General features: G+C 44.4%; 1 protein-coding gene across 2 annotated transcripts in view; it reads left to right on the top strand.

The window, feature by feature from the left end:
• LOC308294693 (uncharacterized protein) overlaps window positions 1-15,091 on the top strand; it is a 63,405-nt gene extending 48,314 nt beyond the window's left edge. For both annotated transcript variants that reach the window (XM_080737484.1, XM_080737485.1), the window contains 7 exons: window positions 314-362; window positions 5,740-5,860; window positions 8,096-8,190; window positions 9,492-9,557; window positions 10,102-10,201; window positions 12,603-12,755; window positions 13,640-15,091. In XM_080737484.1, the coding sequence (XP_080593610.1) occupies window positions 314-362; window positions 5,740-5,860; window positions 8,096-8,190; window positions 9,492-9,557; window positions 10,102-10,201; window positions 12,603-12,755; window positions 13,640-15,027 (1,972 nt within the window). In that variant the 3' untranslated portion in view covers window positions 15,028-15,091. The remainder of the gene's footprint in view (window positions 1-313; window positions 363-5,739; window positions 5,861-8,095; window positions 8,191-9,491; window positions 9,558-10,101; window positions 10,202-12,602; window positions 12,756-13,639) is intronic.
• Window positions 15,092-16,304: the final 1,213 nt, after the last annotated feature.

Raw genomic sequence — 16,304 nt, 5'->3', positions numbered from 1 at the left:
GTACAGAATGAAAGGTCAAGTTTATTAAGTATTGACAGTTCAAGTGGTTAAAAATCTGAAAACACAAATTGACATGAATCCAAAATACACTGATGATCGTGTTGTCAAACGATGAAACTATATGGAATCTATGAAAAGGTTATGGGGGTCCCTGCTTCATCTCTCTCTCAACTAAGGGGTCCTTGGCCTGAAAACGTTGAAGACCCCTGCTTTAAACTCCCGTATTCTTTACGGGTGTTATTAAACCCTAATTATTTTTGTAGTATTATGGTTTAAGACGTGTGCCTGTTTCTCTTTTCTTTTCCCTCTCCAGGCAGCAGGCGTTGTTTCATGTTCTGGCAGCCTACTCAGTGTACAACCCGGTGAGTGTGTTTATGCGTGTGCACGTGCTCTGTGTGTGTGTGTGCGCGCGCGCGTGTGTGTTACGTAATGTGAAGGAGTGCGAGTGTGTTTTGCTTGGCATAGCAGAGTAGAAAATGACTCCTACAGGTCCCATTTGTTTGGTGTTGTACACTCTCAAAGTTAAACACTTAAACCTTATACTTTGTTGAACAGAGTCCCCTAGGGCAGGGGCTTTCAAAGTGGGTGACAGGGCACCCTGGAGTGCCGTGACGGCAGTCCAGGGGTGCCGCGAGATCATTTGATAATATTTGGAATTTATTTGGACACTTGAAAAAATATTTTAACATTTTAAACTTGAAGTACAAAGTTATTTTTAGTCAGTTCTAACCAAAATAAAATGGCTATTATCTCAACGTTCTCCTCGCAACATAATCACTAAAATATCGTCACTGTTGGGCAGGAACCTCCTATCTCCAAGTTTCAAATGTGTACGTCTTTTGGTAAAGCAAAGCCCTGCTTCATCATACAAGACTGTCGCACAAAACTAGTGAAAACAGCAGATCTACAAGCACACAACGCCTTGCATAATACATTTTACAGATGATAAATACAAAACGAATGGTTTTTGACATACAAGGTTTCCACCCGACAACGATGATATTCTATAAATATAAGGCGTTGGGAGTGAAAATTACAATGTAGGGGTGCCTCGGATTAAAAAAATATTCATTTGGTGCCCTGAGACAAAAAGGTTTGGGAACCCCTGCCCTAGGGCTCCATTCTTGGCCCCCTTATTCTTTTTGAGCGGTGGTCACAACGCTCCTATACGTGGCCGTGTGTGTGGGTATGCGTGTCTGTAGCCTGCAGTAACCTTTTCTGACCACACATGTTAAGGGAGGGGCGCTGTTGTTCAGACTCACATTCACACACACACGCACGCACGCACGCACGCACACACACACACACACACACACACACACACACACACACACACACACACACACACACACACACACACACACACACACACACACACACACACACACACACACACACAGCCTCCACCGCTCAGTTCACACGAGTGTGATTTTTGGATTTACTTTTTAAAATCTACTGTAGCTCACAAGGCCTTGCTTGTAGATCCCCAGAATAGGGATGCGAGGGTTCAAGTGGTTACATTAACAGTGTAAGCATTCCTTGCCCGTCCACTCCGACCCTGGCTTCGCCTGGGGAAGGGGAGAGGAGGAGAGGAGGTGGGGATGTTTTATTTATGACTGTAGCCCAGCCAGAATGTACATCATCAGCACTTAGCCCAGCATTGAACCAAACGCTCACTGCTTTGCAGGCCTGGTGACTCAAACTGTGACTGATTAGTTCAGGGGTGTCCATCCATGCCTTTTTCAAAGGGAGCCGTGTTTGAAAATACCTCAGGGCTGACTGCATCTCCTGTCATGCTGTACAGTAACCTTTGGACCATATTTTGTCTTTTGGTGGGAACGCACCTTTAGACATAGACCTAGGGGTGGGCGATACAATATCACAATATTTTCCCAAGCTGTATCACGATACGCGATTTTATCATGATTCTTTTTCACGTTGGTTTTTATGGTTATTTTTCAAGTTACTTAACAGCAACTAGACTCTCTGGGTTCCTTTTGGGAGGTCTAAATTGAACTTTACAAGTATAACTCTGACAGTATACAAATGAAACCAAATATTTGGTTTCATTTGTATACTGTCAGATTTAAGTGGAGACCTTGACATTTCCAAGTTTGAGAACTACTGATTTAGACCAAAATGCAGGTTTAAATTGAATTCGGCAATGAATCTCTGTATTAACGATTAAACAGGATTTTTTACAAGGCTCCCTCAATTGTATCACGATATATACTTCTGAAAAGGCATATCGTGGAGACATTGTATCGTCTCAACGATAATTATCACCAAATCGCCCACCCCTACATAGACCCTCCTTTGGCTAATTCCAACCTGGTGTCCCTATTTTGGGAATGTCTTTCTAGGCAAAGATTTTCCAAAAGAATCTCATTTTCCAAAACAAAACAAAATTTGAATTTGTTGTACTACAAACTACAGTATATAGGGCTGAAGTGGTTAATTTAAAACTAAATAATACTCTTGGCTCTTGTGGCTTCATCGAAATGGAAACCAGAAATCATGATGAAGATGACAGTCTCTCTAAGATCTAGAGCAGTGAGAAGATAAGCCCACCTCAGGAGGGCTGTTGTGACTGAACGGAGTCTTATCTGCTTCGACGCATCATTATACACACATTCGTGTGTGTGTGTGTGTGTACACTTAAACACTGTTTGTAAAAGACGACAGGCGCTGTGTACACTTAAGCAACACTTTTCACACAAAACCCCAGATGGCTCCCATAGCAGCCCATGGTCCTCTGCATGGATGGAGACGGGGTGATGGAAGAGAGGTGCAAGTGTTTGGGTTTTACAGGACCGTCTCATGATTCATATTCATACAGACATAAACACAGACACTGGAGGCTAGGCACGCGCCCGCACACACACACACACACACACACACACAAACTAAAACTTTTCAGGTGACTAAATTATGACTAAAACCAAATCAAAATTTGCTGTCAAAAACAACACTGGTGCGTGAGGTGTTTTACAGACAGAGGAAACGGCTGTGTGTGTGTGTGTTTGTGTGTGTGTGCGTGCGTGCGTGCGTGCGTGTGTGCGTGCGTGCGTGCGTGCGTGCGTGTCCCTTCACTGCTCACCAGAAAGTGGGTCAGTAGTAAAGAGAGCCCACAGGAGGTGTGTGTGTGAGAGGGGGGAGGGGGGGGGGGGTACATGGGGACAGACAGACATGGAATGTAGAGAATGTGCAGTTTAGCCTCAAAGTAACCCTAATTAAATTAATTATGCTCCCATGAAAGGGTGCTTGATGTTGGTGAGTACCCTGTCATGGTGGCACTATAAGCTAGTCTTAATGCAGACCAATGGCAAATGCACTGCAGGGGTGTCGCACCAAATGCTGGGCCCTGGGTACAAGGATTCACTGCGGGCCCCCCACGAATGTTCTTCTTAGGGGGAGGGGTTTTAACCCATTTAGACTGGGAACGCATTATCACGCATTATTTTGTGCTTTTAACTATTGAAAAATGGCAGATATACAAGCTCTTTGCAAGTCTTTGAATATTTCAAATCCTTCTAAGGTTTTTTGAAAAACCTATGTTTCTATGTCAGTGGTGCTCAAATCTTTTCATGTCAAGGACTCCCAAGATGATATGTATTTTGGCCACGGACCCCCATCTCAAAATATTTCGTTCCAGGGACCCCCCAGAAGCAAAAAATAGCAGATCTACAAGTACTTGTATATCTGCTATTTTTCAATAGCCAAAGTATAAAATAATCAAGGCCCCTCCACCTTGGGCCCTAGTAACTCAGTCCCACTTTTCCCCCCCTTGTGACACCCCTGAATGTGTGACATTGATTTTGTGTGTGTGTGTGTGTGTGTGTGTGTGTGTGTGTGTGTGTGTGTGTGTGTGTGTGTGTGTGTGTGTGTGTGTGTGTGTGTGTGTGTGTGTGTGTGTGTGTGTGTGTGTGTGTGTGTGACAGGTTATCATTTTAGTGCAGACCTTTATGGAACTGAAATGGTTGTAATTGTTGTAATGGTAAAACGACATTAATATGACGTAGTAGGAGCACTTAACGATTATAAATAATCATAAAATAACCCCTCATTGCTTTTCTTGAACAGAGTTAGCAAAGCACTCTACATAATTAAAACGGCGTTCGGTATGAAAACATAAACGGCAGTCCAAAATTAGAGCGATAAAACAGTCTGAAGTGGAGGGATAGTAAAACGTACTGTAGACGAGCAACATAAAACGGCCATTAATACCATCAAGGCAGTGAAACATTAATGCAATAAAACAGCATTACAAATCATGAAGAGGCTAATTTTAAAAAGAAAAGGACATTTCTAAATTAGACTTAAAAGCAGAACCTGGTGCTGTTAACCACATTAACCCTCTTCTCTCTTATCTGTTGTAAAATTTATATAGGGCTTAAGTGGGTAACCTAATCTCCTTCGTAATTTGTTCTGAAGTCTAGGGCAAAAAAATTATAATATAGTGTCACTTTTGTGCCAAGCTTGTGGATCTTTTAAATGTTAGACATTTTTAACTCAAACCTTTGCTTCTGGAGGTCACAAACAATTTCAGATGGGGGTCCGCGGCCAAATACACATGAATTTCGGGGTCCTTCCTTGACATGAAAAGGTTTGAGAACCACTGGTCTAGGGGGCCGTGACGGTAAAGGTGCGGTAAACATAAGACTACCCTTCACTCAAGAGTCATCGTACAAGCATAACGTTGTTGTCGGGTGGAAACCTCGTATCTCCAAGTTTCAAATTTGTATATTCTCTTGCAAAGTAAAGCCCTGCTTCATCATACAAGGCCGTCGCACAAAAGTAGTGAAAACAGCAGATCTACAAGCATACAACGCCTCGTGGTGCGAGGCGTTGTGTGCTTGTAGATCGGCTGTTTTCACTAGTTTAAATCATTTTTAAAATGAAAAATGCAAAAAGAGCGGTTTTGGACATACAAGGTTTTCACCCGACAACGATGATAAAAAACATCCACTGGTCCTCTCAGACCACATCAGACATTCACATGTTGTTTTGCCCCATCCTCCTCCTCTCTGGGTCTGGAATCCTGCATTAAGTTATAAATAATTCCTCTTCGTCGTGTCTCCCAAGCAGGTTAACCCATCCAGAACGGGCACACATTATTGTGTATCATTATTTTGTGCTTTAACTATTGAAAAATAGCAGATATACAAGCTCACAGCCGCGCTGCGAGCTTGTAGATCTGCTATTTTTGAAAAATCGTGAAAATTAGAATTTTGACCCGATTCTATAAGTGTCTTTTGAATCCTTCTAAGATTTTTTGAAAAACCTATGTTTCTATGTCAGCAATCTGACTGGCTGTCGTCAAAGAAAAGGTCCTTTTCACTTAACTGGAGCTCAGTTAGTCTGTTCTTGAGAGACTACTATGTCAGTGGTTCTCAAACCTTTTCATGTGAAGGACCCCCAAAATGATATGTATTTGGCCACGGACCCCCATCTCAAAATATTTAGTTCCAGGGACCCCCCCAGAAGCAAAATTTGAGTTACAAACGTTCGCTTTGAAAATACATTATATTCAAAGATTTGCACACATTTTCACGACTTTTTCAAAAATAGCAGATATACAAGCTCGCAGCGCGGCACTCGGTGCCGCGCTGTGAGCTTGTATATCTGCTATTTTTCTATGGTTAAAGCATTCAATAATTCTGGGCCTAAATGAGTTTTAATTGACCCGGTATGTCTCCTGCCTGTCTGTCTCTGTGTGTGTGTGTGTGTGTGTCCCAGGAGGTGAACTACTGCCAAGGGATGAGTCAGATCGCCGCCCTCCTTCTCATGTACCTGAACGAGGAGGACGCCTTCTGGGCCCTGTCACAGCTGCTCACCAGCAGCAAGCATGTCATGCACGGTGAGAGAGAGAGAGAGAGAGAGAAACATAACGTTGCTGTCGGGCAGAAACCTTGTCATTTTCGAAAATGAACGCCCTACTACTTGATCGAACTACTGCGTCTCACAAAAGCATCAAAAGTAGCAGATCCACGAGCTGGAAACACGGCACAAAGAGACGATAAACTTTTATCAGTGTGAGTGGAGTTCAGTGTGTACAAAAGAATAATCCACTTATGCCCCACCCTGTAGACAATATGCCTTCCGGTTGGTTCCAAGATTTCTGGCGGAAGTGTTGCGTTTAACGGAAGTTATGTTAGGGGGAAAACCGGGTATGCTCACTTCCGGGGAAGCTCACACGGTGGAAGTTGAACGCTTTCTGCCTTATATTGTCACCAGGCTTTTCTCTTCGCAGATGAGTAAAGCCTGGCTATGCGAGGCTACTTATGCTCTATGTACTTGTTTGTACCACACATACTGAAAATACCCATGGTACACCAGGTTTAATGTGATTAACATACATGTTTAATTGCGACCGAAGGTCGCATATACTCTGAAGAACCGTGTCGCTTGAGTGTCCGAAGCCTCTGACCGTCCTTCCGAAGCCTCTGTGATGTCAGTGTGATGTCAGCGAGTTGTGACATCACTTCCTGTACAGGGCGGCTACACGAAATGTGGATAACACTATATATGGAGATAGTCCAGTCCATCATGTCATATGGGACTACCGTCATAGAAAGTAGCCATTGTTAGGCTGGAGTCATTGGCTGTCTAAACATGGAGATGTGGATAACACTATATATGGAGATAGTCTAGTCCAATATGTCATATGGAACTACCGTCATAGACACAGCCATTGACTCCGGCCTAACAATGGCTACTGTCTATGACGGTAGTCCCATTATGACATGATGGACTGGACTATCTCCATATATAGTGTTCTCCACATTTCCATGTTTAGGCCCCATCGCTCACACCCTAGGTGGGGTTGGCGATAGGGCCTTTCTGTGTGGAGTTTGCATGTTCTCCCCGTGTCTCCTAGGGTTGATACCCTCACAAAAACATGAACAAACTCCCCCCAGAATGATAACAACTAGAATCGTCAGAGAAACACTGTGGTTGGCCAGATATAGTCAAGAATTGGCGCGACCTCGCCCTTTAGGGCGAGGTCGCATGTCACCCTGAGGTGTCTTACTAGTGTAATTGTTAAATTGTGATATTATCTAACATAAATATGAAACAGATCAGTCTACGTTTACCAAAAGGAACTGCATGTATTCATATGCATTTGTTATATTGTTGTTGATGTTCTGACATATTATGTTGTTTATTATAGTGATGTATTATCTGCTTAATGTAAGTCGCTTTGGATTAAAAGCGTCTGCTAAATGCCTAAACTGTAAACTGTAACTGCATGCATTTAATTCAGTCTGGCTAGAAGCAGGGATACAAAACGTCCCCACTGGTGATTAAAAAAGAAAAAAGCATGGATTTTACTCCACTTCCTCCCCAGCAAATCCAACCGGGAAACGCACATAAAAGGTACCATTTGCGTCTACCACAAGCCTATCAAATGAAGCTTTCTGTTCCACTGAACTGCAACAGTAAACATGTATAGCACTTTCAGTAAACCTGGGATAACAATTATGCACAGAGCCGATTCCATCCACAGTGTGTAGTAAAAGCAAATTGTCATAGCGATGCGATGGCAATGCAATGCAAGAGCACTCCTGAATCCCTGCACTCCACACTCTAACAGGGTATCTTGAGCTCTACAGTGTTGTTAGCTAAGCTGTCACGTCGCAGTGCATCTTCATAGGTGGTGCGCTTGTTGCCTTTCCTGGTTTTGCCCTGGGTCGGCTCCCATAGTGCCCTGGGTCGGCTCCCATAGTGTCAGTTTGCTTGCCACTAGTTCCGGGTGCCTGACGCAGAGTGTTCTCTCTCTGACTTTGTGTTGAACTGAAAAGGGACATCATTGGCTTTGCCCTTGAGTATTCTTGCTTCACCCATAACCACTTAAACCGTCTGTACTTGGTAAACTGGACACAAGTTGCCTCTGTACCGTGCACCTTTTTCCCTAGTCTACACCAAATTGCTTCGCCAAAAATAGCTCACATGTGTGGATTGTGTAGATCTGCTATTTCTGCTTGTTGATCTGCTATTTTGCAGAATGTTCCCCAAAAATAGGGGATGCTTGGGTTCAAGTGGGTAATATGTTATTTACTGTGCTCAACTGTCTGCTCTCTCTCTTCAATAGGGTTCTTCATCCCTGGGTTTCCCAAGCTGATGCGATTCCAGGCCCACCACGAACAGATCCTCTCCAAGCTGCTTCCCAGGCTCAAGAAGCACCTGGTGAGCCTTACCGTACCTCTATGACTCCTGCTTTTGTATATCGTCGTTGTCGGGTGGAAACCTTGTATGTCCATTACCGTTACGGTTCAGGAAATGCTGGGGTGGTGGTGGGAGCCAGTGTTGATTTCGTCGACTAAAAGTATGACTAAAAATGTTTGTCGACTGCGTTTTTTTCACTGACGAAAACGAAATAAAAACTAAGCTGTGAGGACTAAAACTAAGACTAAATATATTGACAATTTCGTCAACAAAATAAACTAGACCAACACGTTAGGGAGGGACTAGTGGAGAAGAGAGTCATTTTATGTTTGGTTGCTCTCGGGTGTTGCGTGCTGAAAATAGCAGATCTATAAGCTCACAACTGCGACGCGTTGTGAGCTTGTAGATCGGCTATTTTCAGCACGCAACCAAGTGTAAAATCAGCCATTGTGATGTCATCAAGGCCTGCCAAAATACTTTTTTTTTTACTATATCAACTGTAGATTTAGTCGCCTAAAATCTTATGATATTTAGTCGACTAAAATTAGACTAAAACTAAAACTTTTCAGGTGACTAAATTATGACTATAACTAAATTACATTTTATTCAAAAGACTATGACTAAAACTAAATCAAAATTTGCTGTCAAAAACAACACTGGTGGGAGCAAACAAAGCGTACAACATATACATTCAGTGGCAGCACTGACGGCAAGAGGAAGTACAATGAATCAGGAGAGCTTAAGTACACCGCCAATTTGATCATCTGCTTGACACGCCACATACAGTACACATAGAGTAAACCTCTCGAGTGTATCTGCCTGAACTAGTTTGCAGGCTACGCATCATTGCGACCGTAGTTTAGTATGTGTGTGTATCTCTGTCTATAACGCCTGACACTGTGGTTCTATGGGTTTGCCACTCTGACATCATGCTCTGACGTCACTGTGATGTCAGGGGAACCACTCTTAACAGAATGGGTTTGCCGCTCTGACATCACACTCTGGCTTCACCGTGATGTCACACTAACAGAATCCATTTTATGCCCTTATATGGAGTTCCCTGTCATCAATATTAAGCCTATATCTAACAGGACTTCATACGGGAATGCCCATATATGGAGGCCACATACCACACTAACAGCACCTTACTAGTAGTATATACTGTACTGTATATACACGGGTTGGTGACTTGAAATGTGGTCGGGGATTTTTGCATACCATAGTATTCAAAGGTCAAAAGTAGTCAGAACCAACTGTGTGGATCATGTTTGAGACTCAAACCGTGTCCTATTAATACCCTGTGAAATGCTGTCCTCCCGCAGGAGAAGGAGCAGATGACCACAGGAATATACACCACCAAGTGGTTTCTGCAGTGTTTCATTGATCGAGTGAGTCTCATCATACTCCTCATATTTTCCATTTGCCTCCTGTTTGCTTATAAAAGGTCCCTGCTTACAAAACATGCATTACGTGATTGTTAAATGTCCCTCGTTCCCTCTGTGTATAACCATACATGTTACACAATGTAAATATTATGCTTACATTATTACTCACCACCACACCAGATAGATATCTATGATTGTTTTTAGTTATTTTCGCATGAAAATAGCTGATCTACTAACTCACAATGGGGTCACATTGATGCGGTGTGCTCTTGTAAATCTGCTATTTCAGTGTTTTTCTTTTCCTAAAGACATTTTCTTAAAAAAAAAAGGAACATAGCATCACAATCATTTCAACCACTTTATCCATTTACTGTATATGTTGGCTATTCAAAATAGCAGATCTACAAGCTTTTTTCTAAACAATTTGTAAAGAAAGATCTTGAGTATTGGAAATGTTTAAATAATATATATATATTTTTAAACACAAATCTTCTCTTATGAGGGTCTTTGTGGTGACATGGTGTTCCTGTGTGTGTTGTGTGAACAGAGCCCGTTCACCCTCACGCTGCGCTTGTGGGACATCTACATGTTGGAGGGGGAGAGGCTGCTCACTGCCATGGCTTACACTGTCCTCAAAGTACACAAGAGTGAGTACTGAGGAGCAGGCCTGTCACCGTCATGAACGTTTACTTGACCATTTAGTCTCTTATGTCCATATTCTAACTCCGTGTTTCTCAACCTTTTTTCTGCATGGGCACACTTTTCATGTCCCAAGAATCCATGGGCACACCAACATAATACGGGGGTGTAAATATCGCCACTGTCGGGAAGAAACCTAAACCTTGTATCTCCAAGTTTCAAATGTGTACGTTTCTTCGCAAAGTACATCCCTGCTTCATCATACAAGGCTGTCGCATAACAGTAGTGACAACAGCAGATCTACAAGCACACAACGCCTCGCGTTGCGAGGCGTTGTGTGCTTGTAGATCGGCTGTTTTCACTGGTTTAAATCATTTTTATGATAAATGATAAATACAATACTGGCTTTCAAGCAGTTTCAAGGGGCACACTTGACCCTTCTCAGGGGCACACCAAAGGTCCCCAGGCACAGTGGTTGAGAAACACTGTTTTAACTTGTGTTTTTTCGTAAATGAATGCTCCACTTTATCATTCTGCAGCGTCACACAAAAACCTGAAAATGAGCAGATCCACAAGCTCGAAACGCGTCACTAAACAACACGTTTTGAGCTTGTAGATCTGCTACTTTTGATGCTTTTGAATTTGAATCCTGATCTTTGGGGCTTATGAGGTTCCCACCCGACAGGCAGTTGGTGACAGTAGGGCTGTCAACATCACGAACGTTTGCTTGATGATTAATGGTCATACAAATGATTGTGGTTTTGGCATCAAACATTGGAACATATATAATTACAAATTAATTCGTTTTTAGGCTTTGTAAACAAAACATCTAATCAAAATCTAATCAAAAATGTATATTGCATGGCTAAAATAGGCCATATTTCATGAATGTGTACTTAGAATTCTGTTTTAAATAATGAAAATGGCTGATTTACAAGCGTGTGCTTCTAAGCTTGTGCTTGTAAATCATCGCTTACTGATAAGGTAATTTTGATGATGAATTTATGCAAATTAATGGAAACGATTCTTACAATAAATGCAAAATAATTGCAACTATTAACATAATTGTCATCAGGCGATTATGTAACAACTGTGACCACTAGGCCTAGCTGTACCGTGCTTTCAGAATGAGTCAGAGAAGCAGCTTTATGCTCATACTGTATATACTGTAGAGATGCATGGCTGCATGTTGCATGCATGGATTACATGCTCCACTGTCTCCCGGTTGGCTGCCTATAAGTGTATGGCTTACATAATGCAAAGCGGCTCGTTGCTGTGGAGAAGAAGCCAACGCTAACTTCCCATTGGGCGCTCGCTCAGCGCATGGCAGGGATTGGTCGATATCGCGCACCGTTCAGAATGTCTTGTTTCTAAAGTCACTCGAGTGACGGGATGCTGCTTTTTGTTAACGATGATGTTAAATGACGTGGACAAAAAGGGTTATTTGTGTTCTTGTCACATTGGGCTTTTAAACTCCCATCCTTTTGTGTGTGTGTGTGTGTGTGTGTGTGTGTGTGTGTGTGTGTGTGTGTGTGTGTGTGTGTGTGTGTGTGTGTGTGTGTGTGTGTGTGTGTGTGTGTGTGTGTGTGTGTGTGTGTGTGTGTGTGTGTGTGTGTGTGTGTCAGTCAGTTTAGGATAGGTATTTAGAGGTTAGGGTAGGAGTTACAGTGTACGCCTGATTTATACTTAAAACCAAAAGCATCCGTGTCATTTACAGGTTTTAGCGCTGGCTATTCAAAAATTAAGCAATATTACACGAGAGGGTGTGCATTATCACGGTTATCTGGCACGCTGCAGGCTTCCGTAGGCAGGACTGAATCTGCCTCAGGTCTACGTTTACAGTTTACAGTTTAGGCATTTAGCAGATGCTTTAATCCAAAGCGACTTACAATAAGCAGGTAATACATCACTATAATAAACAAGATAACATGTCAGAACATCAACAACAATATAACACATACATAGGAATATCAATATAAAAGAAATCTAAAAAATGATCAGTAAAGAAAAAAAAGAAAAAGGATTCTAAAAACAAATGCTAACTAGCTTCCTGTATGGTCAATTGGTCATTGAGTGTTTCAGTAGTGCTATGGGTTTAGGTGGAGTCTGAAAAGGTGAGTCTTCAGTCCACGGCAAAAGCTAGCGAGTGAGTCCGTTCTACGTAAATGGGTTGATACAAACGTGTGTGTGTGTGTGTGTTTGTTAAAGACCATTGTATATATCCCTGCTATGCCTGCATGTAACCTTGATGCATGAAAACTGTTACACTCTTTTCACTTGTACATATTTTGTTCCTATTGTATTGTATTGTGTACACTTCTGCTTTGGCAATGTAAAAGTATGTTTTCTCATGCCAATAAAGCCAATTGAATTGAATTGAATTGAATTGAATTGTGTTTGTGTCATCAGAGTGTCTGCTGAAGCTTCCACTAGAGGACCTCAGGGAGTTCCTCCAGGAGCAGCTTGCCGTGTCCTTCCTGTTCCCAGATGATGTGGTGGTGGAGCAGCTCCAGGCTGCCATGGCCGAGCTGCGCAGTAAGAAGCTGGACCGGCCACCTGCAGGTGGGCACTGGGACTGCAACACTTTTATTGTACTAATCAATTATTTAAAAAAAGAAAAAAATTACACAGTTGTACAGTTAACACACTGGGTGCCAAACACAAGTTTCCCGAATTTTGGCCGTATGTGCCCTTTTTTTCTTCTTTTTTGCACTCCCTACTTCCGGTTTCAGCATGATCGCTATAGCCAAATGCATGTTTGACTCCCAGAACAAACTCTATCTTTCAAACATGGCAGCCATGTTTGTTTACATTTGAAGAAAACACTATAGCCTCTATCTCTTGAATGCCTGAACGGATTTCCAAGCAGATCTTTTTGTTTGAAAGCTGTGAATGTGTGGTGCATGATCCGTGCATGACCTGTGCACCATCGTGCACATTAAAAGGTAAGAGAATTGTGGCAATTGAAGACATTAGTCGATTTTAATCCTGGAAGCAAGCTTGTTAAGTATAAAATAGGCTTTAAGCAGTTAATCAGACTAATCGTTTTAGTCAATTATAAAAGTCTATTTAATTTATGTCGATTCGTAGTAAAATCTATCTATCTATCTATCTATCTATCTATCTATCTATTTATTGCTATGAAAAAGAATCAGTAGTTGCATCCCTTGTAGACAGTTCACGATAATGATGCACTATACTGTAGTTTGCCTACAGAACCTGCTACGGACACTATGTTCTGGTTTGGCACTGACCCGTCTCTCATGGAAAAACAGTACCCACAGTCTCATTTAATTACTTAGCGTTTTGTTGTTTTTGGGGAGGAGGGGGGGATTCTTTTTCTTGTTTGGGTCTAAAAATACACATCCATTTCCTGTGTCTCAGCTTCAGACCCACGGTCTCAAGCGTGTTCTATATTTTCCTCTGAATCTCCTTTTCATTTCCAGCCAAGCCGGAAGAGTGGGTGAAGAAACCTCTGGGAGAGGAGAGGCCCATCGTCCTCATGCCTCTGCAGCCTCCCTCCGCCATGGAGAGTCCAGAGCCCCGTACGGAGCAGAGCCCTTCTCCTGAGGACCCGCAGGGCCTCTCGGGGTCTCCACAGGGCCTCTCGGGGCCACCACAGGCCTTGCAACCCGTGCCTTCCCCTCCGGTTCACACGCAAACTCCCGAAGGCGTCCGGTCCGGCGGTCCGCCCCCGTTGCCGCCGAAGCCGGCGAACAAGCCCTGTGCAGAAGACGTAGCGGTGGTCTGTGTGGAGGGTGGAGACTGGCCTCCGCCCTACGAGCCTCCAGCCTCGGAGGTGATGGCCATGCCGGCCGAGGAGGAGATGCTGGACCTCCCCGAACTCCCACCTCCGCCGCTGGGCTACTCCGACGACGGACTCGCCTCTCTGGACGTGGAGCCTCCTCCTCCCGGCACGGAGCCGATCCAACCCCCCTCTCTTCCCTCGGTCGTGATCAACTGTCCTCCTCCCCTCGGGAGACTCCCCCCGAAACCCCGGCCGCAACCTCCCACCTCCCTGGACCTGGTGGTGCAAAAGGAGCCCGGCTCCTCCTCGCGGCCCCCCTTGCCTCTCACCCCCACCTCCACCTCCACCTCCACCCCCTCTCCCAGAGCCCTGCCTCCCAAGCCCACCAAGTTCCCGGTGTCCCTGTGCGTGCCGGCGTCGGCGGGCAACCGGCGGCCCTCCAACACCTCCCAGTACGACAACCTCTCCGAGGACGAGGACGACCGCTACCTGGAGAGGCTGCTGGAGGCGGCGGCCGCCGGCGGGCCTCACAGCCCGGGGCTGCCGCCCACTCCCGAGGAGGCCCCGGGGGCGTACGGCCGACCCCCGGCGGTACCGACCGCCACGGACAGGGATCAGTCCCCACCCGCCCCGTTCCCCTTCCCCCCGTCGCCCGTCTTCATCCCGCCGTCTCATCTCCCTCCCTCGCCGTGCACTCTCGCCCGCCTGCCTCAGTTGCCGGAGTACGCGGGGGGCGACAGTTGGGTGGAGGACGGCATCATCGCCCCGCCACCGCCTTGCTTCGCGGACAGACTCTCCCCCTACCAGCACAGCCCCACGCACAGTCCCGGCCGCTCCCACCACGACGCGCGCGCCTCGCCCCTGAGCGGCGGCTACTCACAGCCGTTCTCCCGGGCTCCCAGGGACCACTCTGCCTTCCCGGCGCCGCTGCTGTACACCGGCTCCTCCCCGCCGGGCCACGGCCACGTCCACCACACCAGGCCCTCAGGACAGTCGACGGCGGCCGTGCCTTTGGTGCGGTCCAGCCCAGACTTTTACAGGATGCACCCAGGAAGCCAACAGCTGCCCAAATCTGTCACCTTCTGAGGTTTTTTCCCCCCCCAGGATGTGGCTTATCTAAGACGGTGTTTCTCGAACTTTTACATGTCAAGGTTTCCCCTTAACTCTGACGGTGTACAAATGGAACCAAAATTTGGTTCCATTTGTACACCGTCAGAGTTACAAACTTGTATGGGTCAATTTAGACCCCACATAAAAGAACCCACAAAGTCCCTGGAATCCACTTTGAGAACCACTGATCTAAGACGACGAGGCTCGAAAAAGGGTTATAAAATGAAAATCCAACTTCACCATCATGCTTGATTATTATAATCAAGCTCTTTCACTCCTTCCTTTACAGTAACCATTGGCCTTGAGTAAAGGCATTTAATATACTCCAAAATGTAATTTGATCTTCTTTTTTTTGGCAGGTCAATCACAACAACTTGCAGATTTTACCTGCCAAACGTTGTGTGCGATTGGCTCGGGAGGTTAGGAAGCACAAACCTATATAATCCCTCTCTGAGCAACTACAAACACAACCATATGACTATAAATGAATGGAGAGAGATAGCCCTGTGTCTGTCGCCAGAAAGAGCGAGAATTCAGAGACTACAGTAACAGTAATTATGTCAAAGCACGTCACAGGTTGATCTGTAGTGAAATCACAGTTCCAGCAGTTTGCAGTATCTAATGCTCAGAACCCAGAGTGGAGCACCATAGAATATAAAACAGTTAAGTACTTACCGAACTTTGTTCGTTTCGGGAATCCCTACCCAACTGCAAAAAGGCTTGGCTGTTTATGCTACAGGATTAATTCAAAGCCAATAGTTACAGTAAACGAAGGAGAAAGCCCTCCGGTATGGCCAGTAGATTCTTTTCTCTTTTGAGGTTGTTTTTTGTGTGAAAGCAATTTCTTTCACTGACACGTGTACAGATTTATTTTTTCTTTTGTATTTTTTTAGGTTTTGCACCCGTTTTAAGGGCAGTTTAACTTTTGTACATTTTCACTTGAACTTTGTATTTATAACCGCTGTCTACGTTATTGTTTTCCACTGTTTGTTGCACAAAATAGCAGGAGTGTTACTGTGTGTCTACTGTTGTATTGAATCCATATAAATAATGTGGTTTTCAAGTTGACGGATTAAGTGAAGTTATCTACGGGAGTGTGGCTGATCTAATGAGCTCTTTGTTTCTCTCTCCTGTTAACACATATGGTGCCAACCCCGAGTTTCCAGAGTTTGTATTGGTACTACCGCTGTGCCAACCCCGAGTTTCCCGAGTTTGGGCCGTTTTTGAAAAAAAGAAAAAAAAGAAATTCAATT

Source organism: Nannobrachium achirus (genome assembly GCF_963921795.1).
Source record: "Nannobrachium achirus genome assembly, chromosome: 11".
Lineage (NCBI taxonomy): Eukaryota > Metazoa > Chordata > Actinopteri > Myctophiformes > Myctophidae > Nannobrachium > Nannobrachium achirus.
Note: the sequence above shows the minus strand (reverse complement) of the source record. Positions and strands in the feature narration are given on the sequence as shown.